Source organism: Lepidochelys olivacea (assembly GCF_965140295.1).
Source record: "Lepidochelys olivacea isolate rLepOli2 genome assembly, chromosome: 5".
In the NCBI taxonomy this organism is placed as follows: domain Eukaryota; kingdom Metazoa; phylum Chordata; order Testudines; family Cheloniidae; genus Lepidochelys; species Lepidochelys olivacea.
In genome coordinates, this window is record NC_140415.1 from 13,638,094 (window position 1) to 13,665,909 (window position 27,816).

The 27,816-nt window shown below is 42.0% G+C and overlaps 1 protein-coding gene across 1 annotated transcript in view; it reads right to left on the reverse strand.

The window, feature by feature from the left end:
• LOXHD1 (lipoxygenase homology PLAT domains 1) overlaps window positions 1-27,816 on the reverse strand; it is a gene marked incomplete at its 5' end in the record, with an annotated part of 327,020 nt that overhangs the window by 286,894 nt on the left and 12,310 nt on the right. The window contains one exon of the mRNA XM_084628053.1: window positions 19,143-19,338. Coding sequence (XP_084484179.1) covers window positions 19,143-19,338 — 196 coding nt within the window. The remainder of the gene's footprint in view (window positions 1-19,142; window positions 19,339-27,816) is intronic.

A 27,816-nucleotide genomic window follows, 5' to 3' on the forward strand; every position in this document is an offset into this window, starting at 1 on the left:
ATTAATATTGGTCATGGAGTAGGAGTGTTTTGTTTGTTTTAATATTGTTAACCCGACAGTGGGTCTCTAAAATTCTCCAAACTCACATGAGAATGTACCACAACCACAAGACAAAAAAGCAGAAAATTAGGAAAAAGTAGCCTTTTAAATTCAGAAGAAATTTAAATTACTGTAGAGCACATCACACCCTTTTGTTAAATCAGAAATCAACCCCTCTAACTGAAACCAAGTTTGACTATTTTGGTTATTAGCACTAAGACCTACTAAATACAAATTTCCAAGGAAGAGAAGTTACCTGTATCCAAAACAGCATCAAGGTTTAAATGAACACAGAATAGTAATTCAGCCTTTTAAAATTCCACAACAACATATGATCTGATTTTGCATGTTAAACCATTATTTACTTCAATGGATCGAGCTGTTAATTGCCTCACAAATTCAAAATTACCCCCAAATCTCTCAGTATTGCTTAGTCTGACTATAACTATTATACTGCAAACTTAACAGCCATTTCCAAAGTTTTGCTTGTAAAAATAACTTTTTTTTAGTTGAGACTTTGGATTTAGATAACTTAGTCACACAGACTACAAAACTACAAAAACTGGATACATGTAACACAAAGCACATGGTACTTAAGGGACCATTCCTTCCAATATTTACTACTAGGTGTAGTGCTTACTACTATGATTGAAGCCAATGGGACCACTTACAACGGTAACACAGCACCCAGGAATGTTTGCAGAATCAGGCCCATCACTGTTAGCATGCTAATTAAATATACAGGATATGTCTACACTTACAGCTGGGGTGATTCCCAACTGGAGGTGACTTACTCATGCTAGCTCTTATTGAGCCACAGCAGTGCGTGCACAGGACGAGCTAGCTACCCCAAGTATGTGGCTAGAATCTCAGATGGGTGGGTACTTGGGGCCGCTAGCTCATGCTGCTGTAGCTAGACTCTATTTTTAACACACTAGTTCATTGAGAGCTAGCGCAAATATATCTGCTCAAGCTGGAAATCACACCCCCAGCTCGAAGTGCAGACACACCCACAGCCCCTGACCTTCCTCTCACCTTGGTGTAAATTAGGAGTAACGCCACTGAAGTCAATGGAGTTACGCCACGATATGTGAGGTCAGAATCAGGTCCGTAACAGTCAGTGGCTCAGGGCTATAGGCAATGACTTGACTAGGATGGCAATCTGGGGATTTTCACAGTGCACATGCCTGTTTAGCTGGCTGGTTTTCCTCTTTAAAAACAATGTGAAACTGGGGAGTTTAACACAACAGGGGAAAGCTGTGTGTTTCCCCTTGAAATTCGTGTGTATTTTGCTCACTACACCGGTTGCTCTTTCCAGCACAGCACTGAAATAAGGCAGAATAAGCAACGTCTTCACTGCTCCACAAGGCAGTGAAAACCTGGGGTAACCGCCACTCCTTTTCTCATCTATCAGTCAATCCTAACAGAAGAGATAAAACATTCCACTCTTCAAAGGCTGCAAAGTTAGCTTTGCAGTATTAATCAATTTCCTTTTCTGGATGCCATCACATTGCAAAACACTATTGAGCATCACCACCTTCTGCCTCTGATTGCAGTCCCTCCTTCCCCCATCTGCCAAGCCCTTGAGTACGGGGTCAGGAACAGTTATAGGAAACAGTGCTGAGCACTTCTGACAAGGCACGCTGCGGGCTGGAGGTTCTCTGACATTTCTTAGCAAAAATGGCTGAATCAATGAATCTGGCTTTATCACTATGGAGCATCCAAAGACTTGCCTCTACTGACAGTGACATTTTATCTTCAAGGATGCCATGTAATTGGCATCAGACAGACCTCCGCATATTTATACCTAGATAATGAAAAAGCTTATTATTCTTATTTATTATTTGTATTTATTACTGTAGCCCCTAGAGTGCCCAGCTGAAACTGGGGCCCCATTGTGCCAAGTCCTGTGCAAACACACAGAAAGAAAAATTTACAATCTAAATAAACAAGACCGACAAGGTAGAAGAGGCAAGAGAACCAGTGGCTCAAAGATGTGTGAGTGGCTCACCAATGGTCATACAGCACGTCAGTGGCAGAGATGGGAATAAAACCCAGGTCTCCTGACTCTGAGTCCTATGGTTCTATCTGCTAGCTCCCATACAACCAAATTGCACCATTGAAAATGTGCTGTCTTTTTTCAACCTAATTGTGGAGGACACTGCATTCAGCCATCTGAACTTGTAAATTATACTACCCAGTACTTTCTAAGCAGGTAGCATCACCACCCTGCTCCTCACAAAGCATATATGCTCAAGAGAAGGTTCAAGCATACCCTCTTCCTGAGGTTTAGCATTACACATCACTACCATATAAGAGTCAGCCTTGGTTATTCCCAGTGTTTCCCCACCCCACATTCCCAGTCATTGTATCAAATTGCCTCTGCCTCAGTGACACTCCAACCCCTCTTATATTCCTGGGGCCTGATTCTGAGATCCTTACACCAGCATAACTCCACTGACTTCAATGGGCTTACTCTTGAGACCCACCTGGATAGCTTACATGAGAAGCAGGCCCATAGACTGAAGCCAACTGGACACACCTCACCTTACCTTAGTCACTATGTAAACACACCTTTGCTTCGCTATGAGGTGCTGGACACCTGACCCAAAGATAACTCAGCAGAATAGTCCTTTAACCCCATGCAGACACCTAGATTCTACTGCCCTGTTACACAGCTATGAACTCCTGCTTAACTGGAGACCTCTCCCCAACTCCTGACTGCCCCTTCCAGACACACACCTGTCTACACTGGGCCTTAAGGACAGTAGAAGTCTCAGAATTATCCATGCAAGAACTAGGGTCTCTTTCTAAGGATTCAGGGATCTGACAGAATGGCTGACCAGGGATGCGGAAGGTGCTAATGGGTAAATAGTTTGATTTTTCGTTTGAAGTTTATTACCTTTTCCACAACACGCTCCTTCCCTGTAGTACCCAGGCACTAAGAGTTCTTACTTTCACGTCCTGACTGGTTCCTTGTTTCCTTAGAGCACGGTGTGTATTGAGATAGTTCTCATAGGCAGGATGACCCCACTTTGTACATCCTGGAGACACCATACAGCCACAGCACTAATTGATTATATCAGATACAGTTGCGATTAAACGGATAATTCCGCAAAGTAGCTCAACATCAGCCTATCCTAACAACCCGGGTGCCTTCTACACATTGGCTAGTGCCAGGTAACAGGATAGGGGTTACATTCTAGTGTTTCCATCCATTGATCTCAAACACTTTATAATGGTAAAGCATTATTATCCACATTTCACAGACAAGGGCACAGAGAGGTTAAGGGACTTGCCCACGGGCATACACCAAGCCTGTGGCAGAGCCAGGAGTAGCAGTCAGGAGTCCCAACTCCTATTCCAATGGGCCATGCTATCTCCTTTGTTAAGCAATTGTCTGTTTGCACAGTACTTTGAAAATGGAACATGCTTTCCTACAGCTTCAGTTGTTAGTGCATTAGATTTGCCATTGATCAACAATAAAGCAGATGATTTGCCCAACAAAGCCATATTTTTCAAGACAAAATATATACTTTTGGATGGGCCTGCTAATATCTCTCCATTGTTTACCCTTTTTTTGGTCCCAACCAATCCCAGCAGTGACCCTTCTTCCAGATGATGGCTGAATGTGACCCGTTAGAGCTGATGTACAAAGCAGCCAGAGAAAACCGTTTGCAGTGCACAAGAAGTTTTATTGGTCCTCCAAAATTCAGGAACTATTCTACCTATCCTTGAATGCCATCCGCTGGCACCTTATCTATGAACTATTTACATATATGCAGATACAGCAGTCCTTAACAACCCCATCACTGTCACTGAGAATCAAAGGAAGGTTGCTCTAGAGAAATGCAAGGTGTGCCCTCTCTTCAGTGACTAATAATGCTGCTTCGGGAGCACTCCTTTGCCAGGACTGGTCTAACTTTCTGGGAAATGCATACTTTCTCTGTGCAAAAGCTAGATAGTCTGCCTCTGGTGAGCTGGCTGACCTTTGCCCTGGCAGTTTTCTCTGCTAAAGAGCCTGCCATCCAGAAGGCAGTTTTATTTCTCACTCCTGGCGGCCTTCACTCATGCAGATTTTCTGAGCCAGCATTCTCTCTCTCTTTGTAGTAATATTCTCCTGAGATCCTTTGTTCGGAGGAGATTTAATATGGCTTTGCAGCACAGACCAGCAAACCAAAGTGGACTGGGAGTGAAATTCAGGGAACTTGCAGGCTTTTTCACTCATATTATCTTAACCTCTAGGTCAGAGGAAAATCAAGGCAAGTGACAATCATATTAACAGAACTGGGTTTTTTAGAAAACTTCTGTCACATGGAGAGGGAATTCAAGACATTGTTAAAAGCGGCCAAACAAACAGGAAGGCAAAAAAAGTTATCTTGGAAAGGATAAAAGCAAAATAATTGCAGCTGTACTTGTCTGGATCAGGGAAAATAAATAGGAAAATTTCCATTAGGCCTACGTAAAATGAAGAAGCTCTCAGGATTACATGGATTCAAACCCAAGAAATATTAATACCTCTTATCTGTCTGTGCAATGGATTTACTTTAAGGTTCTCATATTTGATCTAGTTATTTCCTGCAGTAGCTGCCACCTGGCATACCTTATCTGAATATGGATGTAAGTCAGTGTAAGCATGCAAATTGCTTCCCAGAACACAGGGAACTCTGTCACATGAAATTACTCCCCAGTTGAATACTGTGCTGATATGCCTCAGCAGCATGTCAATGAACATGGCACTAAATGTGCTGCCACTAACATGCTCCAAGCCCCATACAGCGAGCAAAAACCTGAGTCTCCTCACACGCCATGAACAAGTTAGTTGCCTGGTCCATTCCAGCCTTTATTACTAAACCATATTAATTCCCGCATTCATCCTACCCTGCTGCTAATTGCTGCTGCATCTGATTTCTCCCCTAGCCAGAAGAACCACCATTAACACTGCTCTGCTCCCATTTGGGCAGCTCGGATTGCTGAAGGGCAGTAAGATCCAATTCCCATCTCCTTTTCCTCCTGCAAATCACAGACCAAGCACACCACTTCCTGAACCACATTAGCTAGAGAGAAGGACATCCATTGCCATTACTTATTTCAAGGGTCCAAAAGGTCATAAAGAAGGAAGGCAGCTGCTTCTACTGCTGCTTCAGAGTGAATACAACTCACAGGTATATGTGTACCGCTGCCTTCTGCTTGATAGAATCAGAACTCTCTAGTTGTTGTTTTGCCCTCTAGTCTAATGGGTGGCATCCAGAAAATATAAAACCTCCTTTTACTGACTTCTCTATCTCCAGTAGCAGAGACCTTTATTGTGAACCAGAGGGTCCCCAAGTCCTATTCCTCATGCAGCCTACGTGCTGTTTAGCTGGCAACACTGCTCTGTGCATAATTACAGATTTGTTACACTAGTCAGGTAGCTGAATGCAAATGAGCCAGTTTCTATGTAATAAAAAGTACATTTTCAGCCCCCAAGATCTAGATCTCAAGGCACCTCACTAAAAGCCTGCCCTAGAATGCAGACTACTGAATTTCCCATTGAACTTTTGTTCTGGTACTAGTTTACTTTGCCTTCAGAAATATTTTGAGTGCAGTCCCCAAACTGTTCCATATTACAGGGCTCAGCGAACAGCCGTCAAGAAGCAAACAGCTGGTGATTCTTCACACTCTTAGAACCAGACAGTTGGGTGCCTGGAAATGCTGTTTAAAGCTTAATCCACGATATCACCTAACTGAGGATTTCACAAGATTATGAATAAACATTATGTTACTAAGTAGCTGAACTCCAGAAATAAGAGCAGAGTGATATAGTTACTTGTATTTGCCATTAGCCAGGAGAAAAGGACACTGTGACAATGGCAAGTGGGTCTTCTAATGTCACAGGCACAAGAGCATCTAAGCACTCACACAAATACTTTAAAGGAAAAATAAATTAAGAAGTAACTCAATCCTACCAGCCCTTTCTTTGCAAAGGCTTGGAGCTGAACCCAGAATAGAAAGGAGTAACATGAAATAACATGGCAGAGGAGCAATATCAAACAGCTCAAGTAATTTGCTATGGAAAATGTAGAGGGCGTCTTTACGAGGGCAAGATAAAATGAAAGCGCTAATATCATCCTTTCCAGCAGGCAGACAGGAAGATACTTACTAAGTCATAGGCTATGCTGCATTCTCTACTCTGTCACATATAATGATTGCACTTAGGAGGCAGACTAAAGCCATCTATATCATAGTGTACTCTAGTGGGTAAGGGCTCAATTCTGGAAGTTGCTCAGCACTCTGACTGGATCTAGCTAAGCACTTCACCATGTGATCCAGTCTCAGAATATAATTAGACCCACAGGGTGACATTCTGGCCTCACTGAAATCAAGGGCATAACTCCCATTTAATTCCATGGGGCCAGAATTTCACCCGTTGACTTCAACAGAACCTCACACATGTTGAAGCGCTTTGCTGGATCAGGCCAGAGTGCTCAGCCCCTTGAAGGATCAAGCCTTGGGGTAGAGAACAAGGAGTCAACATTCCCCGATTCTATTTCCAGCTCTGCGACCGACTACTTCTGTGACATTGGTCAAGTCACTTGAGTGAAGTAAGTCACCTTAGTTTCACAGGGGCTGAGAATCTGCAGTCTCCATTGAATTCAATGGGCACTGCAGGCATTCAGCATCTCCAGCAATCAGGACAATTATACTTAGGTGCCTACCTTTAGGCTCTCAAGTTTGATTTAAAAAACAAAAACAAAACCTTAACCTCTGGGGTCTTAAATCTGATCCAGCAAAGCACTTAACCACATGCTTAACTTTAAGCATGTGAGTACTCTCATAGAAGCCAACGCACTTAAAGTTAAGCATATGCTAAAGTGTTTTGCTGGATCAGAGTCTTTGTTTCTATACATGAAATTGGGATAATAATACTTACCTACCTCACATGGTTTTGTGACACTTAATACTTTGCAAAGCCCCCGATGAAAGTGAAAATAACTGTTTAATATAGAGCCACTTAAGGGATTTTATAACATGTCTAAAATGTTAACTATTTACCTTTGTGTAAATATTTCAAAACAGGAAGCTTTTCCAGAAATGTTTTGCTGGGATCTCCCTGCTCCTCCTTTTGCTGATGGTTTCCTTCTGGCAGACATGGATTGACCATAGCTCCTAGGCCATCCTGATGAAGTCACTGGAGGTAGAGTTGACATACACTACCTCCCCTTCCCTGAGAGACTTTGGGACTGTGTTTGGGACTATCTACCTTAGATATAGCTGTCCCTAGCCAATATGGCTCATAATCTCTGAGTAACTTTAGATCCACCCAGGTCCTGGATGTCTAGGTGATGTGTGATATAACTCTACTTTGTTTCATCTGTTGATATCTAGGAGGCTGGAACTGTTCCTCCTTGATTCTGAGCTATCCACAGAGATCCACACCACTGTACCTCAGTGCTAGGATTGCTGTGACGTACTCCAATCAGGGCTACCCTCAAAAGATAACCCAGGAGCAGAGCACTCCATCTCTTGAGTGAAGTGTTATGTGTTCCTAATGGGTTCTGGCGGCTCTATGCTCTGATCTGGTTACTAAGGACCTAGTCGAGCAAAGCACTTAAGCATGTGCTTAAAATTAAGCACACAAAGTGCCATTAAAGTTAATGGGACTACTTGTGTGCTTAAAGTTAAGCACACACTTAAGCACTTTGCTGGATTCCAGCTATAGTCATTTCCAAGGGTGGATCAAGGCTTTGGTTACTATCTATTAATCACTAATTGAACTCAGACCGAGTTACCACCTCTCTCTTATGGCAGGCATTGTGCTTGGCTGGGTCTCCGTCATGGTTTGATTCCAGAACTTAGACCCACCATATCTGGCAGCAAGCCATCCTCAGAGGGGAGAACACACCTCTTGAGCCTGCTCTGACCATCTTGGTGGGATTCAGAACACATCAAGAGCACAGGTTTACATGAGAGATTTTTGCACTGGTGTAGCTACACTGATGTGGCTGAACTGGTACCAACCCCTTGCGCACACTCACTGCACTGGTGTAAAATGGAATTTGCACCTGTGCAAACTCACCACAGTTTCAAACCAGACACATCAATGCTAAAATCTCCACTGTGGACAATCTCTACGACATATTTGTTTGGTCAAGCTCTTGTTTGACTGTTAATAATATTAGGAATAGGGTGCTTTTTTAGAGAACAGCATGGGATAGGGAAGGGAGCAAGGCTCCTGCAATGAGTATAGATAAAAATTATAATAAATATTGTCCAAAAATCAATACTTAGTTGGGAAAGAAGTAGATAACACATCATACCATGAGACGCTACAGAATGGAGCCATTAAAATAAAATAACTGCACTGGTTCAGTAGTCTCTGTTTTTAAATGCTTAATGCACCTTTTCACTTACAAATAAAAAGAAACAAAAAGAACAAGGCACCTTCAACCTTTATTTATTGACTCCAGCCAGACCTTTCAGCGAGGATCAGTAATCACAACTGGGGTCAGATTTTCAAAACAGCTCACTCCCAGCAATGTTCTTCACCATTTCATTTGAGAAAGCAAACTTTAAACCTGCTTATTTTATACTCTAGTAGCCTAGCCTATACTTAGCAGCCTAGTAGCTGAACAGCCATATGAATTTATGATCATTAAAAAATATAAGATACTACCAAGACATAGTCCGTCTTTTTAATCCTGAATTATTATATAAACCTATTATTTATTATTACTATTATTATTAACCTGCATTAACCTTATTAATACGCTTCCTTTAAAGATCAGCAGTAATAGGGGAATGCCAACTGGGCTCTGCTACAGTGAAATATTTTATACTGATGTATGCCTATTCCAAAAGCTATGCCCTATCTGGGTTAAAGAGTAACAGCATTTTTATCTCATCTGTTATTTCTTTCCCCAGGGAGTAATTTGTTGGGATTCAAAAGACAAACAAGATCATCCCACAGATTTGGATTTACTTTTGGTTGTGTTTATCCGATTGCAAATGTTGATATTAGACTAAAGGTGAATGGAAGCAATTTAAGGCTTTTTTTTTTTTTTGCATGCTTCCAACCTCTAGATAAGAGCTTTGTTCACATATAGTAAATACTTTCTTCTGACAGAGATAAAAGGATATCTTCAGCTGGGAATTTTTTTGTGGAACATTAGATTCTGAAACAAAACCACATTACAATCTACAGGAATACTCCAGGAATACTCCAAACTGTTTGCAGGTGGCTATGGTTTAAGAAATATTCAACACAAAAGACAAAATGTTATCCTACCAGTACGTGCACCAGAAGATTGAAGTCTCTTTCTCCACCACATTGCAATTTATCTGATGCAGGTCTTGTCCACTCCCTTAATTCAGGTCTTGGTGCTGGGCAGATTGTTTAACTAAACCACTTAAGAAAGGGAACTCTCTTCATGTTGTCTCAGGTATGACTTTGTCAGCAAAGGAGCTTGAATGATCCAGCAAAGAGAGAAGTCAAGATGTACCAGCTATCACTTCTGGTATTTAAGTGCAAGCGTCAGCCAACTGAGAGCCCTTTCAGACTTAATGAGTGCTTTAAAAAAATATGAAGCTGGCAAGGACCTATCGACCTCTGCTAGAATGAGGGAAGATGATAAAAGTGAAAACTAAGAGGAATCACTAATGTCATTTTGTACAGAGATTCTGCCCTTTCCCCCTACCTTCTTCTTCATCTATGCTTTACATTAGCTGCTTTGTAAAAGTTCACTAAAGCAGAACTTTAATATCAATAATATACAGAGGGGTTTTTTTTGTTGAATGGCTGGAGTTTTTTTAACTAGGGGAAATTCAGGCTTTTACTGTCACTACAGAGAGGCAAAAGGATTCTATCAAAATAAAAATCAAAGATTTGTTTGAAAAATCCTTACCTATACAGCTAAGAACATCTAGATTTTTAAAATGGAGAGAGCTGTAAGAAGCTATTTTGCTATTCAGCCTGTATGCTCTTGCACATTTCCCTCCGTCTGGGCACTGAACTATCATTTCTACTTTAGGATGTAGGCAGTTTCGCTTCCCAGTTCTACTGTTGCAGCACAGTGGTTCACCCATGGTTCTGTTATTCTGTGGACCACATAGGAAAAGACCATCTCCTAGGCTCACTACCCCTTCCCAAGCACCTCCTACTTGGGCAGCAAAACAAAGATGGATTTTCAGAAAAGCGCTCCACATTGGCTTAACTTTGTTCCCACTGGAGTCAATGGGTAGTGTACTACTGATTCCAATCAGAGCAAAGTTAGGCGAGTGCTGAAGACCTTAGAAAATCTCACCCAGCACCTTTGGAGAAATAACAGTTGTGGACAACTCAGAATCCAAGAACTCCACTTGTGATACAATGCTGTTCTGTCTGGTTCCACACCCCAGCCAGGTAGGGTGCTGCTTATGTTTAAAAAGTGTTTTCATTGACATTAAAAAACGCATGAAAAGCATTATTTCTATTGAGCCAGCTTCATCACTGGCATAACACAGCTATAAACCAGTGGAGCTACACTAGAAATGAACTGGGACCATTAGGTTTTCTTTATAAATAAATAAATAAATAAATAAATATTTGAAGAACTACAGTTTGGGTTTAAAATCATGTGATAGCATCTGTATAAGACTCTGATTTTGTCAATCTTATGTCAAGGGTGTTTAAAGCAGCAATAACAGCGCTTCATCCAAGAATCTCACATGTAATTTACAAATCTTTTAGGAATCTATAGAGCTCCAGTCACAGTGTCTAGGTACATTCATGAATTAAACTGCACAACATTCCTGTGAGATCAGTTTTATTATCCTCATTTTATAGATGGAGAAAATCTACGCCACTGTGATGTTCCCCTGGTGTTATCTGGACCAGTGATCTGCTAGGTCATGCCAATCCTTGGCTCTGGGAGCCAGTCTTACCCTGCTCTACCGTGAGAACCCCCACTACCAGGTTGTTCCCACACAGCCTCAGGCAAAGCTGCTCCAAGCTACATGACTGAGCTCTTTTGGCCAGCCACTGCTTGGATTGTGCAACCGAATGACACTAGCCAATATCTCCAGTCCCAGACTCAACTCCAGGAACCTCCATCTTGCAGTGTCCAGTTATGCCCGCTGGACGCTGCAAGCTTATATGAGTTCGTCAATTTAACAAAGAAATTTATATGTATCAGGCTTGTTATCCCATGGGGAGTCTCTGACATGCTTCAAACCAAACGCACTGCTTCAGGTAGAATAAACAAACAAATTTATTAACTACAAAAATAGATTTTAAGTGATTATAAGTCAAAGCACAACAAGTCAGATTTGGTCAAATGAAATAAAAGCAAAACGCATTCTAAGCTGATCTTAACACTTTCAGTGCCCTTACAAACTTAGATGCTTCTCACCACAGGCTGGCTGGCTGCACTTCAGCCCAGCTGTATCCTTTGATCAGCTCTTCAGTCGTTTGGTGGTGGTGTCTGTAAATGGAGGTGGAAGAGAGAGAGCATGGCAAACGTCTCTCCCTTTTATCATGTTCTTTCTTCCTTCTTGGCTTTGCCCCCACTTCAGAGTCAGGTGAGCATTACCTCATCCGAGTCCCAAACTGAACAAGGGTAGGGGGGTGACTCCCTCAAGAGTCCAATAGATCCTTTGTTGCTGCCTAGGCCAGTGTCCTTTGTTCCTGTGAGGCTGGGCTGGGTTTGCCCCATACATGCCCTGATGAGGTGTGAACTGCCTTCTGCTCCTGGAGAGTTTTGCCTGGGCTTGTTTTAAGCCATGAGAACACATTTGCAGTGTCATAACTATATACATGGAATTACAAACTATAACATTACTATAACATTGATTATGCTATTGGATTGGTCCTGCTTTGAGCAGGGGGTTGGACTAGATGACCTCCTGAGGTCCCTTCCAACCCTGATATTCTATGATTCTACGATAACGACAATGCTCAGTGCATCATGAGCCTTCCAAAGACACCCGATATGACAAACTTTTTATTGGACACCACACAATCATATTATAAAGATGAATATGGGGGTGCAGGGTGTTCTCCCAAGGTACAGAGCATCACAACAGGGTTGGGGTTAAAGTTTCTTCAAGAGATTTCTTCATTTAAGACACTGAGGAGAAAGATCTATGCCTCTGTGAAGTTTAGTATTTGCTACCAGAGCTATGCATGTTACGTGCTATTTAGTTTTCGCTGTTTCTATAGAAAAGTTTCTAAAATCTGCACAGAGGATGATATTACAATATACCTTATCTTTGTTAGTGGTACGGGAGAGGAGATTGTTATTTGCTTCTGCAGCTAGCATGGGAGGACCTACTTCTGATTTGCAAGAAATATTCAGTGGCAAAAACTACATTTATGCAGAGTTACGGTTGCTTGGTGGCATGTCTTCCACTTGCAGAACTTTGGACAACACAAACTTCTGAAAACTAGGAAATGCACAGTGAAGGTTCCTCTTGCAACCTTAACTCTGCCCTCTTTCAGCAGGCCCCAGTACGCCTCATGAACACATATACCTTTACTCTGCCAACTCCACAGTTACTGAAATGTACAAGCTCTTTTATAACTCATTCACTCTCATCTCCAGGACTCCATCTAACACTATTAAAGGACAAAAATGGGGAAGGAAAAAAAAAGGACTGTGCTCTTTTCTGTTTTCTCCTGGAGCAGGAGAAATTGGCAATTATCTGCATACACTCTAGAAACAGGAAGTATGAAATGTTATCACCTGCATTAAGTGGAGGAGGCAGTAGTGGAGCCTGCTTGGTAAAGGTGCATTTGTGATCTGAGGACACGTGGGTTACTTGGAGGTGTGTGACAGAACCGTGATTACAATATAAGAAGATGTGTGTTTTGCACCTTCCAATGTGTGTAAGCAAGGGAAGAGCTGCAGGTGTACCATCAGGATCCAGTATGCATCATTTCAGGACAGAATTGTGTATGTCATATAAGTAGCAGGGCACAGGTGTTTTATTACAAAGAGTAGTGTCAATAGTGAGCTGGGATATGAAAGCAGTCTAAGCATTTATTATCTGAATGCACGCCAGGTAAAGCGAGTGTGGTCGGTGTCAGGTGTAGCTGTACTGATGGTAGAGGCAGTAGTTAGCTCTGCTTGGCAGAGGTGCATTTGTGAGATCTGTGGATTTCTTTGAAGTGTGTGATCAAGCTGTTATTGTGATATGAGAAGATCTATGTTTTCCACCCTCTAGTATGCGAGAGCAAAGGGAAGAGGTGCATGTGTACCTTCAGGATGCAGTATCCATCATTTCTATGAAAAATTATGTAGGTTGTCAGTAGCAGGGGACAAGGCTTTTATTACAAAGAATATTGTCAGCAGTGAGGTGGAATATGAGAGGATTCCAATGCTTTAATGATGGTTAAGTGAAGTGTAGATTAAGATGGTATCCTGTGAGTATGTGTAAGGGAGTTGTAAAAGGCTGAGAAGTGGTTTTTAAGTTTACATGTGTGGTATTCTATCTGGGGAGTTGACTAAGTGTGTGAGTGTACGCCAGGATCTGGAACCTCCTGAATCTTATAGTGCCAAGATCAGTGCTTAATTTTTGCAGGGGGTTGCTAGGACTGAGTCCTGGCACCTCTTGGCTTGGCAATTAATAGCCCCAGCACCTCTCGGCTTACCACATCAGTTATGAAACTAAAATAATTGTTTGAGCCCCTGCGCCTACTTGCTTGAGCCCTGACATCTCTTTCATTCCTCCACCCCCAACACCTCTCCCCTCCCAGGAAGCATTCACAGGTCTAATTTTTCCCAAAGAAAGACTTTTATTACATTCCCCAGAAAATAAATTTGTCACCCGCGACTTACAGATTGTAGCAACCTCCAGTCATAGTCCAAACCCCCTTTGTGATTAACTTAGCCTTGTTATGTCAACTGAAGGATGAGTTTACAGCTATCAGTCTCAACAAGGTCTCTGAGCCATCCAGTCACTAGTACCTCTCAGTTTAACAGTACAAGGCAGGAGAAAAAACTTGCTTTGGAGGGATGGGGAATGAACCTCTAACCCCTCGGTTAAATGACCCCAAATTTTGATCAATAATGCTACCCCAAGCCCCCATGAGGCACAAATTTCAAAGCAATCCAAATGAACAGATCAGATTTTAGAGCACTTTAAAGGGTTGCGCTTTAAAGCATATAAAATAGTGGGAGCGGAAACCTCTAGCAGCTGTACTAGTGATAGTGTACTACTAGTGTACTACTAAAAGTACTAGTGGCACCTTAGAGACTAACCAGTTTATTTGAGCGTGAGCTTTCGTGAGCTACGGCTCGCTTCCTCGGATTGAGCTTACGCTCAAATAAACTGGTTAGTCTCTAAGGTGCCACAAGTCCTCCTGTTCTTTTTGCGAATTCAGACTAACACGGCTGCTCCTCTGAAACCTGTCATTTTCTTAAATACCACTCTCAGTTTGGGTCCCCTGTAGATTTAGTGGATGCCACGCACTACCTTCAGTAAAACTCGACAGATTGAGATCATTTTGACCTGCATCACAGCAATAATTTGACCTCTATCTCTGAACAAAAAAACCCACCTAGAAATATTTTGAAAAATGGCTGCTATTTTCTGGGTTTATATCTCTGCAACCCCTCATTCAAATGACCCAAAATTTGGCTTATTAACCCTACCTTGCACCCTCCTGCAGCACACCAAATTTCAAAGGAATCTGACTAAGCATGTTGATTACAGAGGTCTTAGAAATTTGCCCTTGAAACAGAAGATGTGACATAAGCTTAAGTACCGTGGAGCTGCTGTACCATTAAAATCAAAGAAATATTTTGAAGAGGTGTTATTGCTCCTTCAAAAAAAGACAACTATTCCAGAGACACTTTACTATAATGGGCTCTCATTTTAGAAAAGAGACAACTAAGTGGGGACATGATAGACATCTATAAAATCATGACCAGTGTGGAAAATGTGAACAGGGAAGTGTTATTTACCCCTTCACAATAATCAGGGGTCACCCAATGAAATTAGTAGGCAGCAGGCTTAAAATAAATGTAAGGAAGTACTTCTTCACACAAAGCACAGTCAACCTGTAGAACTGGTTGCCAGGGGATGTTGTGAAGGCCAAAATTATAACTGGGTTCAAAAAAGAATTAGATAAGTTCATGGAGGATAGGTCCATCAATGGCTATTAGCCAAGATGGTTAGGGATTCAATCCCATGCTCTGGGTGTCCCTAAACCTCTGACTGCCAGAAGCTGGGACTGGACGACTGGACAACTGGACGTTATTGATCATATAATAATTGCCTTCTTCTGTTCATTCCCTCTGAAGTATCTGGCACTGGCGACTGTTGGAAGAAAGGATACTGGGCCAGACAGACCATTGGCCTAACCCAGTATGGCCGTTCTTATGTTCTTTATGTTCTTATTTTATGCTCAACAACTGCCAGGAAATATTACTATAGGGCAGGATGATTAACGCTGTCAACGCTATTCGGGAGGCACAGTTTAGAGCTCACTGGTCTGCAGCACACTATAGGACTGTGTTCAGTTTGTCCCTAGAAGGTGCCGCTGAAGGACGCAATGTTTTATAAAAATCAGATCCCAATCATTTTACCTCTACTGTACAATATGCATGATTATAAATACAGAGACATATTGTATGTACACCTTTGTGCTTTCATTATGCATATTTAAAGGCTTAAGTACTTAACTGACCACAGACAATTCCCCCAAGTTTCAAAAGTGCTGAGCACTCTGCAGCTTCCCAAAATTAAAGGCCACTTTTGAAAATGTGGACCTCTGCCCTTATAGTACAACAGAAGCTGTACATTTCTATAGCACAGCCAATGTCTGGTAGAACAGTGCTTGCAGCCCTGGACATTAACCTTTAAATACTTACCCTAATTAATAAATAAAGCAAGGAGATGCCTATTTTTAGGCAGTGCACTGGTGGTGACCTGACAGCCAATTAAAGTTCACAATAACAAGCCTTGTTCACAAAGGAAAACCTGACCCTGAACCTTTCTGATTTTTCTTTATTAAAATGTAAAAAGAAACTAGTCAGGATTCACTTCTGCTGGCAGAGGGAGGTGCAAATTACACCTTCCCATGCCAGCCAGGTCAGTGCCATATGCAGGGGAATTCACCCTTGGGGAATGCAGGCAGCATTTTTAACACTACCCTCCCCTAGAATTTCAACCATGCTGGGCAGCTTGGGGTTCTGCAGAGGTCTCCATAAGTTCATGTGAGTTCATGTGTCAAATCAGCACATCTTCAAGGGTGCTGGAACAATGTTTACAGTGTGGGTGCTGAAAGCCATCACACAAAACTGTAAACCCTGTATATGATTAAGCCATGCATTTGGTTGCTATTACTACTTCAAGTCCAGGGGTACAGACAGCACTTCTGCTCTTGTCGACTGAGATGTGGGTGGTCACAGCTAGTGGTTGGAGCATGTCTAGTGGTTAGAGCAGGCATTGGTAGCCAGGAATTGGCACCCAGGGTCAGAGTCAGCAGTCAGATGCCACAGCCAAAGTCAGAGCTCAGGAATCAGCACCGAGGGTCAGAACCCGGTTACCTGGAGCAAGGCAAGGCATGGGCCAAGGCTGAGAACAATCAGGTACAGGCATTGTCACAGCCATGGGAAAATGCTTTGAGCAGCTGCTAAACTGCAACTGCTGCTGGGCTTAAGAGCCAATCTGCTGAGCCGTCCACTCAGGTGGCATAGCCAATTAGACAGCCTACTACAAGCCAGCTGTGTGCATTAGGTAGCCCGGAGACTGGCTCTGCTGTAGGTCCTAATTCCTGACACCTGAATATCTTTACTATGCATTTTCCCAATATTTGCACCTGCACAGGTTGCCTCAATACCCGTCCTGGCAGCCTTTCTATGGCAGACAGACCCAGCATGAATCTGCCCTACTATATGTCAATGTTAATATTGCTGGAAAAATAAGATGTGACAAACCCAGGAAAGGTAAAGTTAAACTGACTTTTTTCCCTTTACTCTCTTCCCTGTGAATAAAAAACAAGGCAAAATGCTGTGAGTCACAGCTGGCGCCTGACCTTTAACACAGATGTTATTCAAGCACTAACAGCAGCATCAAACTAAATTGCAATTGTGCCATGTTCAATAGCAATCTCATCAGACTTTCCAAGCTAAGCAGGGCTGGGGTGGGTGCATATGTGGGAACATCTGACTCAGTATATAAACACGAGAGACCTCCAAGGAACAGCGAGGCACTGCAGAAAGTGGTGTTAGTGACTCAATCGGTGGCACTAAATAAGCAGGTTGATTTTCAGAGGTGTTATGCCTATACAACTCCCCTTGATTTACCGGAGTCCCACGAGAAAAGGAAGATGCAGGGGCTCAACACCTCGGAAAGTCTGGCATTTATTTAAGTGCCTAACCTTAGGCATTCAAGTTTCATGACTTTGGCCTAAGTGACTTGCCCAAGATCATACAGGAATCTGTGGCAGAGCTGATAATAGAATGCTCATTCATTTTCTTGAGACCAGGTGGGTGAGGTAATACATTGTATTGGACCAACTTCTTTTGGTGAGAGAGAGAGAAGCTTTCAAGCTTACACAGAGCTCTCAAAACCTGAAAAAAGAGCTCAAGCTTTCAAAAAGCTCAAACGCTTGTCTCCCTCACCAACAGAAGTTGGTCCAATAAAAGATATTACCTCATCAGCTTTGTCTCTCTAATATCCTGTGACCAACATGGCTACAACTCCACTGCATACATTCATTTTCTTAACGATTGTGTCACTTGCTGCCAGTGGTGGTTATGAGTTTGTACAGATCACCCTGGAGATTGTTATAGTTACTATGCCTGGACATTGGGAGTGTGTGTGCAAATCAAACAGAAATCTCTATGAAGTTTATAGTGCAGTTTTAACAAACAAAACCACATTAGGGAAGAGAATACTGAATTTAGGCCTTAATTCTGTCACTCAGTTGTGAAGTTGTGAGCCACTCTCTACACATATGGTCTCATTATATTGTCCCACTGTGATGCACTGGCTGCATGTGTGTGTATATATATATATATAATGTATGTAGACATTGTTCTCTAGTGGCTGACCCACAAAAAGGATAAGGGAGCTGCTACTTGTGGAAGCTCAGGAGCTCACTCTTAAACTACAGGGTACCACTGCTTGGCTTCTGAGCCGACAGACCAGGTTTATAGTCCCAGCTGCCAATTTGTTCGTGTGTATGATTTATATGCAGTAGTTGTTCCTGTTGTCCGCAGATCATGAATTTATTTTACCACAAAACTAGGCAAGTATCACAAAATTATGTCCTGAAAAGTCAAGGCTCAATAGGGCAGAAATGTGGTTTAAACTTAAAGGACACCATCTACATACTCACTTATTCTTAAGGTTTGTCATTTACACTGTGCTGCTCTCTTACAAGCTTGAGAATAGAGTTCATTCCTTACCAGTTCTGCCTGTTTCCAACCAGTAATTATTGCTTACCTCTTCTGCCTCCTGCCCATCCCCTAGTTTATGTAGAGCACAAGCCAACCTGGCTTTGTATTATTTATTATTGTTGTCATTTTTTCCCAGTTAGTAAATCTCCTACTGCTGTTGTGTGTTTTTAAGAAGAAACACACTGATGGGATCCTGAAGCCAATATTTTCAGTTGGGAACAACATTTATGCTATTTAAGTCTCGTTCGCGCCGCATCCCTTTGTTTTGGCACACAGATTCTACAGCAACCCAGATGGATACGCACAGCCCAGGAATATCACTGTGTCAGTTCACAACAAGAAAAACATGCATGAACTGGGAGGTTTTCCTGCCTCCTATTCACAGTCTGGAATTAAATAATAGTGGAGTGACCTATGCTTAGATTCCCAGATACAAGCGTGATACTAAAGAAGGCAAGAAAAATTCATGAGGAGTATACATTTCCTATATATAAGCTGACGCTGCACAGAGCAATAGATTTCAGTCCAATGTGAAAGGGAACTGCATTATCTGTCTTTATATTTCACGTTACAACATGTATAGTTAGATATAGATAACGGGTAGTATGTTAATAAAAGGAATGTATCCCCACCTGCTACGTGCTTGCATGAAACACCACCACCAAGAAACTGAACATAGCACATTGGGGTGTACACGGGGCTGGCAGCTTGCAGAAAGTGCAGCACTGTGCTTACCTGTGTGGTCAGGTTTTCCATCCACAACAGCGAGTCTGCCTTTGCCAGTGGGCATAAAGCTGCGGCTGAGCTGGCAGTCAGTGTGATACAATGATAGCCATTGTCGAACTAGGAAGTGCCAAGTCTTCTCACGGCTTGGATTAGTCACAGTTATCTCCTCCACATACCAGGCTTGCTGCTTCTCTAGACCATCATGCTTAAACAGAAACATGCAAAGCCTTAAAAAGTGAGATTACAGGGATGTGAGGTCTAGTGAAACTTCAACACACACACACTGCATGTGTTACATGTATGCATACATCTACGTGCCATAACGTCCATATACTACCCATGCATACACAGACACACACAAATCTTAACACCTGTGGGACATGCCACAAGACTTTTCATTTAGATATTTTCCTAACAGACTGGTGGTGACCTGTAAGGGCTTGAAATTTGGCACAAGGTTGGCCTAGAGTCAGGAATGTATCTTTTGCCATTGTTGTGAAAAACATCCAAATTTGTCCAAGTCGTAAGCTCCTAAAAGTCGCAATTCACATATGAATTTTGTTAAAGGCTGGCAGCACAGGGTATCCTCCATCCTCAAAGAGCTCCTATGGGTTGACCAGACTTCACATGCGCCATCCCCACACATTGAAAGATCATACTCCAACTCAGAGCTGCAGGAGCGGAGCAAGACTTTTCCTAAAATTGCTCCTCTCAGCTTCTTCTTCTTCTCATGACCTTGTCACAAACTAGAGGCTTTTCCAGAACTGTGCACAAGTGATGGCTCTTTCCATTGCTGCAGCGGGATCCTCCTTTGTACAGGTTTCCTCAAAGAGTCAGGAAACGAGCAGATGCTCCATGGTCAGCACCTCAGCCCACTCACATATACGTGTGTCATTAGAATAGCCCCATTTGATCATATTAGTTTTTGATCTGCCAGTTTGCCTGTGCAGGCGGTTCAGGCATTGCCACATTGACCAGTCTGTGTCAGCATCTCTGGGGTTTCAGATCTATTTCAGTGCATCTGACTGCATGTAGTCTTTCATTCCATAACCTCAGTCATGCCTTGCCTGGGGACCATAGCAGAAGCGTTTACATTGGAGCCCCTGTCAGATTGTTATGAATCTGCAAATTCTGTCCCTAACAACTTCAAGCAAATATCATGCTCTTCCGAGCTGTTAGAGGCAGCCGTGGCACATTCTCTTTGCTCTCAAGTCTGGTCTTTCCTGTGCTCTCAATGACCCTCCTCCTCTGCATGCTGATGTCTCCTTACCATGGAAGACAAGGAGGAAGTTGAGTGACTTGCTCAAAAGCAGAGTAGTGAGAAGAGAAGAAAGGAGGACAGGGACAGACAAGAACAAAGGCAGGCATGATGGTGGATAGGAGCAGAGGTGGGGTCAAGTACAAGGGAGGAGTTGAGGGACAGGAGCAGGAGGAAGGCAAGGACAGCTAGGAGGACAGGCGCAATAGGGTGTATAGCAGGGGTAGGCAACCTATGCCACGCGTGCCAAAGGCGGCATATGAGCTGATTTTCAATGGCACTCACACTGCCCAGGTCTCAGCCACCGGTCCGGGGGGCCCTGCTGCCGGCCTGGGGTCCTGGCTGCCGACCCGGGGCTCTGCAGCTGGCCCCAGTTCTGGCCCACTGCCCCCAGCCTGGGGCAATGAGGGGTGCAGAGAGGGGCAAGAGGGGGCACAGCTCAGCACCCCCACCTTAAAAATTGTTCCAGTACCACTGTACTGGGATATTTTTAAGTCCTGATTTGCAGCTTACATCACTATCATGCCACGTGGAACAGCGCACTGCATTTGACGTTGAGATTAGAATGTACATGCAAGAACCGGAATCAGAATTTTCTGACAGATTTCAAGATTTCCAGCGATTTGGCCCAATGCTTTCTATTCTAATTAAACCTGGAAAGTTCAACAAAAGCAACTTGGATTTGACTGTATTTCAGTGGATGAGTGTAGAAGATTTTGAAATGCAGCTCATTTAGTTAAAAAGCTCAGAATTGTGGGCATCAAAGTTTGGAGATCTATGGAGTGCACTTGAAGCTACTGAAAGAGATCATGGGGCCTCTATTCTGACCAGCTGGACGTCCCTGCCAGTGAAATTTAACTGTTTGAAGAAAATTGGGTTTGCAATGCTTTCAGCATTTGGATCCACATGAAATCTGTCCTCTGTCCCTCTCAGAGCCAGTTAACAACTGATCACTCAGAAGCCTGTGTGCAGCTTAAAGTATCCAAATACGTGCCAGATATTGGAAAACTCAGCAAGGAAAAGCAATGGCAAGGATCACACTAAACTGATAAGATCTGCATTTTAATTTAATTTTAAATGAAGCTTCTTAAACTTTTTAAAAACCTTATTTACTTTACATACAACAATAGTTTAGTTATATATTATAGAGAGAGACTTTCTAAAAATGTTAAAATGTATTACTGGCATGCGAAACCTTAAATTAGAGTGAATAAATGAAGACTCGGCACGCCACTTCTGAAAGGTTGCCGACCCCTAGTCTATAGCCACTAAAACTCACCTGTAATTAAATTAAATTAAATCCAGGATTAGTGATTCTCTACATTCCTTTCTTGTCTAGCAAATACTCGTGAATACTTACAAAAGTGTGTTTCTTCCCCATCTAGTTTCTGGTCCACACAGAATATAACAACCTTCTACGGCTACTAGTAACTCCATTAGCTCAAGTGACAGTGGTTTGTGCTATGGATATAAAAGATCTAAACCCTGTTACGGACCCATGTGGATGTCAATATGATTTCACATGATGAAATCTCTTTTTGCCGTTTACTTTTTTTAAAGGCCTAGGAATATTTTTTTTTAATTACTGTTATGCTGGATGTTGTTAATGGCTGCCATCAAGCAGAACTTCGATCTACAGACTATCAAAGACCTCATTAAAGCTGATGGGTGTGCTGCCTACCCTTCTTTTAGGTTAAATGGAAGCCGTGAGACAGCCTGAGACAACAGAAACTACCAGGCAAAGCAATTGGCCACGTGGTAAAGACTGAGCAGAGTGAAGCCATGTGGTCTGAGGGGTTTCCCTGAGATGGTTGAAAATGCAGGGGCAAGGGGTCTGACTGGTGCAGCTGTGAGTAGGTCTGTTTGAGTGAGAGGCAGAGAAGCCAGCAGACAGACCGTAACATTCTTTAAAGAATTTTTTATGTAATAAAAGCAACACAGCATAGAACTCTTATTACTATATGTATTACCCAGTTTCACTGTGGTTCCAACAGAGAGAAAGCCATATAACAAAGAGCAACAAAATCAACTTCTTAAATTTTAAAAAGAAAAAATGGGTCTGGTCATTTGTAGGAGTAAGAATCTACAGCAACATAAGCTATACAAAAAGTCAACGGTCAGCAATCTTCATGTACCAGGAAGAAAGCTTCACTCTATCATGATATTAGCTCCAAGATGTTTGAGAGGGATATTTATTGGTATTTATCAGAGATAGGATTCCGGACTCTGGGACATTGGAGCTACTCTGTGATGAGAATTTTTATGTTCCTTTCTTTTCCTTTCTTAGTATTCTCCCTGTCAACCCCTTCTCCAGCCTCAACCCCATGTCGCCAATTCAAACTGTCAAAGAAAAAATAATAATTGTTGAATTATTTCTAGACCTTAATCCAAAACACAACACCAGATTTGAATACCTCAAAAGGTTGGGGTCGGGGGTGTAGATCTGAATTCAATTCTCAATGTCCTAACTAGCTCCTATTGGTTGACCCAAAGTTTTTTGGTTTTGTTTTCCTTCTCTTGGTGGAGGGGAAGAACTTCTTAAAATTGAGATGTGGGTCAGAATTTTGCAACTTGTCTCTATCACAAGATTTCTCTCACTGCTATACTTCGTCTCCTAATTGGGAAGATTGATTTGCTGTTCCCATGCATGACTTCTTCTTAAATCTATAACCTCAAAAGTTAATATTATTGCACGCTCAGACAGCTTTTATTATCTTTATCATGATTTGCATAGCATGGGTAGAAGCTTGGAGTCACAACTTATTTTTCCTTCAACTCACCTCTGGTCTATCAAGCTGTGATTGCGTTTCCCTTTTCAGTTAATTATGTGAGCCTCAATTTAAAATATTGTAAACAAGTGACCCATTCAGATCTATACAATTATATATATTTCCCCCTCTAAGCAAATTATACTAACTTCAAGTCACAAAAAATGGTTACCTCCAGGGTGATGTTTTGGATTTCTCCAATTTCTGGACCATGAATTTTAAAGGTATTAATTGACCCTTTGGAGAATTTAAACACAGCTGCTTGTTGAGACACATTAGATCCAGTTTTCTTATATAAACGTGTCTTGCTGAGTTTTCCTTTAGAGCCCTTCATCTTAAGAAATACCTAAGAAATATATAATAAATATCCCTGTATTAATAACTCAGCTACATTAAAAACATTTAAGATTTCATTGTCTAGGAAGATATGGTAAGCAGGTAAATGATTCACTTTTGTAAGACCCTGATTTGGATCTCACTTATACTGGTTTCACAGCAGTGTAACTATAGATTTGATTGGGGTTATTATGGATTTATGTTAGTGTATGTGAGACTAGAATCTGGCCCTAAGTCTCTCAAATAAATGCATTCTAACACCAGGTCTGGAGTCAATAGCAGTTTAGCCACTGACTTCAAACAGAACAGAATATAAACAGTTTGTACATATTATAAAGGGAATTAAGTCACAACATTTAAACTTGTATCATGAAATTACCCACTTCCCCACAACACAAGTCTGGCCTATTTGGATCAGTCAGTCCGTTTGTGTTTACTTTTATTCTTACCCTACATGTCAACTAGATCTTATTTCTGTAGCTATGAAAATAGGCAACCATTGTCCAGGCTTCTGGGCATACCAGAATATATATTTTTAATTGATTCATTTAAGAACATGTTGCTGAACTTTCAAAAGAAAAAAAACTGTATTTGATCCAAGGCCAAGCATGGAAAATTCCAGCCTAGAATGAATTTGTTTGAGAAAGTTATGAATAACTGATAAGCAGGTGAAAGGGAAGGGGAAGAATGGAAACTTCACACCATAAATAGCCACAGCTGCTCCTACTATAAAACCACCAAAAGGGATTGGTACCCATATCCCTGCAAGAACATTGCCATTATAAACTTCATTCCAGTACGTTAAATATTGTCAAGTAAACAGTTAGTTTAAAATTGTTTCCTACATTCTAATTAACTGAAAGCTAAAATTGTGGGTAAAATATTGCTATTAAATCTAATTCTAAAGGTAGCTTTTTAATAAATAATAATAATAGTACAATTTAAAGCAGGAAACTTAGGGTAGGTCTACACTTAAAACTCTGCAGCAGCATGCACCTATGCCAATATAGCACTTCAGTGAAGACACTACCTACACCAGTGGTTCTCAAAGCCGGTCCGCCACTTGTTCAGGGAAACCCCCTGGTGGGCCAGACCAATTTGTTTACCTCCCGCCTCCACAGGTTCAGCCAATCGTGGCTCCCACTGGCCGGGGCTCGCCACTCCAGGCCAATGGGGGCTGCGGGAAGGACGGCCAGCACGTCCCTTAGCCTATGCCGCTTCCCACAGCCCCCATTAGCCTGGAGTGGTGAACCGCAACCAGTGGGAGCCGCGATCGGCTGAACCTGCAGACACGGCATGTAAACAAACCGGTCCAGCCCGCCAGGGGCTTTCCCTGAACAAGCAGCGGACCGGCTTTGAGAACCACTGACCTACACCAACAGGAGGGCTTTTCCTATCGGTGTAGATACTCCATCTTCCCGAGAGACAGTAGCTATGTTGACAGGAAAATTCTCCTGTCAACATAGCGCAGTCTACAACAGGGGTTAGGTCCGTTTAACTGCATCTCTCAGGGTGGTGATTTTTCACTTCCCGAGCAACATAGTCATACCAACCTAATTTTCTAGTGTAGACCTGGCCTAAGTCACAACTCAACGCTACTTCCCAGTCTGCCACTGACTTATTGACTGACCTTGGACAAGTCCCTGCACATCTATTTCTCAGTTTACCCATGTGTAAAATTGAGACAATAATACATCCCTCACTCACAGGGTTTTGTGGCTTAATTAGTTTAGGTCTTTAAAGCTCTTTGAAATGCTCAAGTGGAAGGTGTTATGTAACTTCAAAGCACTAGGAATTTTTTATTTTTTTGTGTAATCATTTTATCTTTTTAAAGAACTGTTAAAATCAGCCATTGCCTCTTAATCTCCAGATCAACCGTTATTCAGCTAGACAACAAGAGACATTCTACTAAGGTCCTGATCGTGTAAACAGCAGTAGCAGTGTATCCACTTAACTCTGGTAACAGAAGTAGTGAGAGCACAGCCAGTGCGAATCCTCACATGACCAGAGTTAAACCAGTGGTTAAGTGTTTGCAGATTATAACCTAAGATTAAACTAATTTCTGCTTTCAGTCCTCACACATGTGTCTTTTTCTGCTTCATGAAAAAATATTTCAGAAACTGTATTGCCTATGTTACCCTTGTGTAATCAAAATCATCCAGTCAATTATATAATTTAAATGCATAAGAGTGCCAAGAATATCAAAGACTTCTGTTCCAAACTCTAAAAATATCATTCTGAGGCAGGGAGAGAGGAAAAATAACAGGAAAGATAGTAGTGAGAAAAATGTTAAAGATCCCTTTGACACATTCATTAAGATTAAAGGAGTTAAGAGTTAAATATACACTAATTTATTAGTAAAAACATATCATGAGCAGTGATACGTGTGCAACAGATTAAAGACCTGGCTTTCAAAAATGTGCACACACAATCACACATTAAAAATGTGTGCTTAATTTGCAGATGTAATTACTACCACCATGCATGCAAATCGACTAGTCGGGCAAAATTTTCAGAAGAGCCCAGGTCCCATTCATTTTTAATAGGACTTAGGGTACTAAGGGCTTGTCTACATTTGAAACTGTAACAGCTGTGCCACTGTAGCACTTCATAATAGACACTACCTAAGCTGACAGAAGAACCCCTCCTGCCGGCATAGGTTATCTACCTCCCTGAGAGGTAGTAGCTAGGTTGATGAAAGAAGGTCTACACTTCCATTGACATAGCACTGTTTACACAGGGACTTAAGTTGACTTAACTACATGGCTCAGGAATATGGATTTTTCACACCCTTGAGTGATCTAGCTATGCTGACCTAAATTTCTAGTGTAGACCAAGCCTAAGTACCCACATCTCTTTTGGAAGTCAGATTTGGGCACTTTGGGGAATTTTACTAGCCACTGAGATCCAATTTGATATTGCAAGTGCAAAAACGTATGTGCAACTTACACATGCTTCCATATGCATTTTTTCATGTTCAATATACAAGTAATATGCTCATGTACTTTTCAAAATTAGACCCTTGATTTAATTTGTAATCTTTTAAGACTATAGCAGGGTTCTCAGGTGGGGTCAGTGAGAAGCGGACACATTCTTCTAGCCAAGGAATGCTGGTATGAGCTCAACTCATGCCTGTGTGATCCAGAGGGGGAACACAAGACACTCTTTTACTCTCGTCCCGTCAAAGGAGTTTAAATTTTATGTAATTTTCCACAGTAAACAAAACATAGCCTAATAAATCCCACTCTTAAGATTACTGCTGGAGGAGAGGAGAGGCAGTTTTCTCTTTAAGACACAGGCCCAAGATCTAGTCACGATCCATCGAAGACTTCCTGTGTGACCCCAGGGAAATCTCTAAGCTCTTATTCTCAATTTTTAAAAATCTTGGTCTAAAAGTTAGGCTCCCAAATCAATATTTAGACACCTAAATAAGTGGCCTGATTTTCATAAGGGATAGGGACTGATCAACTCCCAATGATCTTTAGTGGATTTGTGGGTACTCAGTGCCTCTGGGGAAAAAAAAAATCAAGACCTTAAACCTCTCTCTGCCCCCAGCCATCCCTTCTACTCCCCCCCCCCCCCCGCAAAAAAAGTATAAACTGGATATATTAATAACTAAGGCGAAGATTTTGTCATGGATATTTTTAATAAAAGTCATGGACAGGTCACGGGAAATAAAGAAAAATTCATGGAAGCCGTGACCCGTCCATGACTTTTACTAAAAATATCTGTGACAAAATGGGGATCTGCAGGTCCCCACACCGCCTGCAATGGGGCAGCTTCACCATGGCTAGGAGCTCCAGGGGCCCCCACCGCAGGTTGGGTGTTGGAGTTGCAAGGTCCTGCAGCACCCATGGCTGGGAGCTGCAGGGGTTTGTGCGCTGCTGCAGGCCGAAGTCATGGAGGTTGCCAGAAGTCACAGATTCTGTGACTTTTGTAGAAAGAACAGGAGTACTTGTGGCACCTTAGAGACTAACAAATTTATTAGAGCATACGCTTTTGTGGGCTACAGCCCACTTCATCGGATGCATAGAATGGAACACATAGTAAGAAGATATTTATATATACATACAGAGAAGGTGGAAGTTGCCATACAAACTGTAAGAGGCTAATTAATTAAGATGAGCTATTAGCAGCAGGAGAAAAAAACTTTTGTAGTGATAATCAAGATGGCCCATTTAGACAGTTGACAAGAAGGTGTGAGGATACTTAACATAGGGAAATAGATTCAATATGTGTAATGACCCAGCCACTCCCAGTCTCTCTTCAAACCCAAGTTAATGGTATCTAGTTTGCATATTAATTCAAGCTCAGCAGTTTC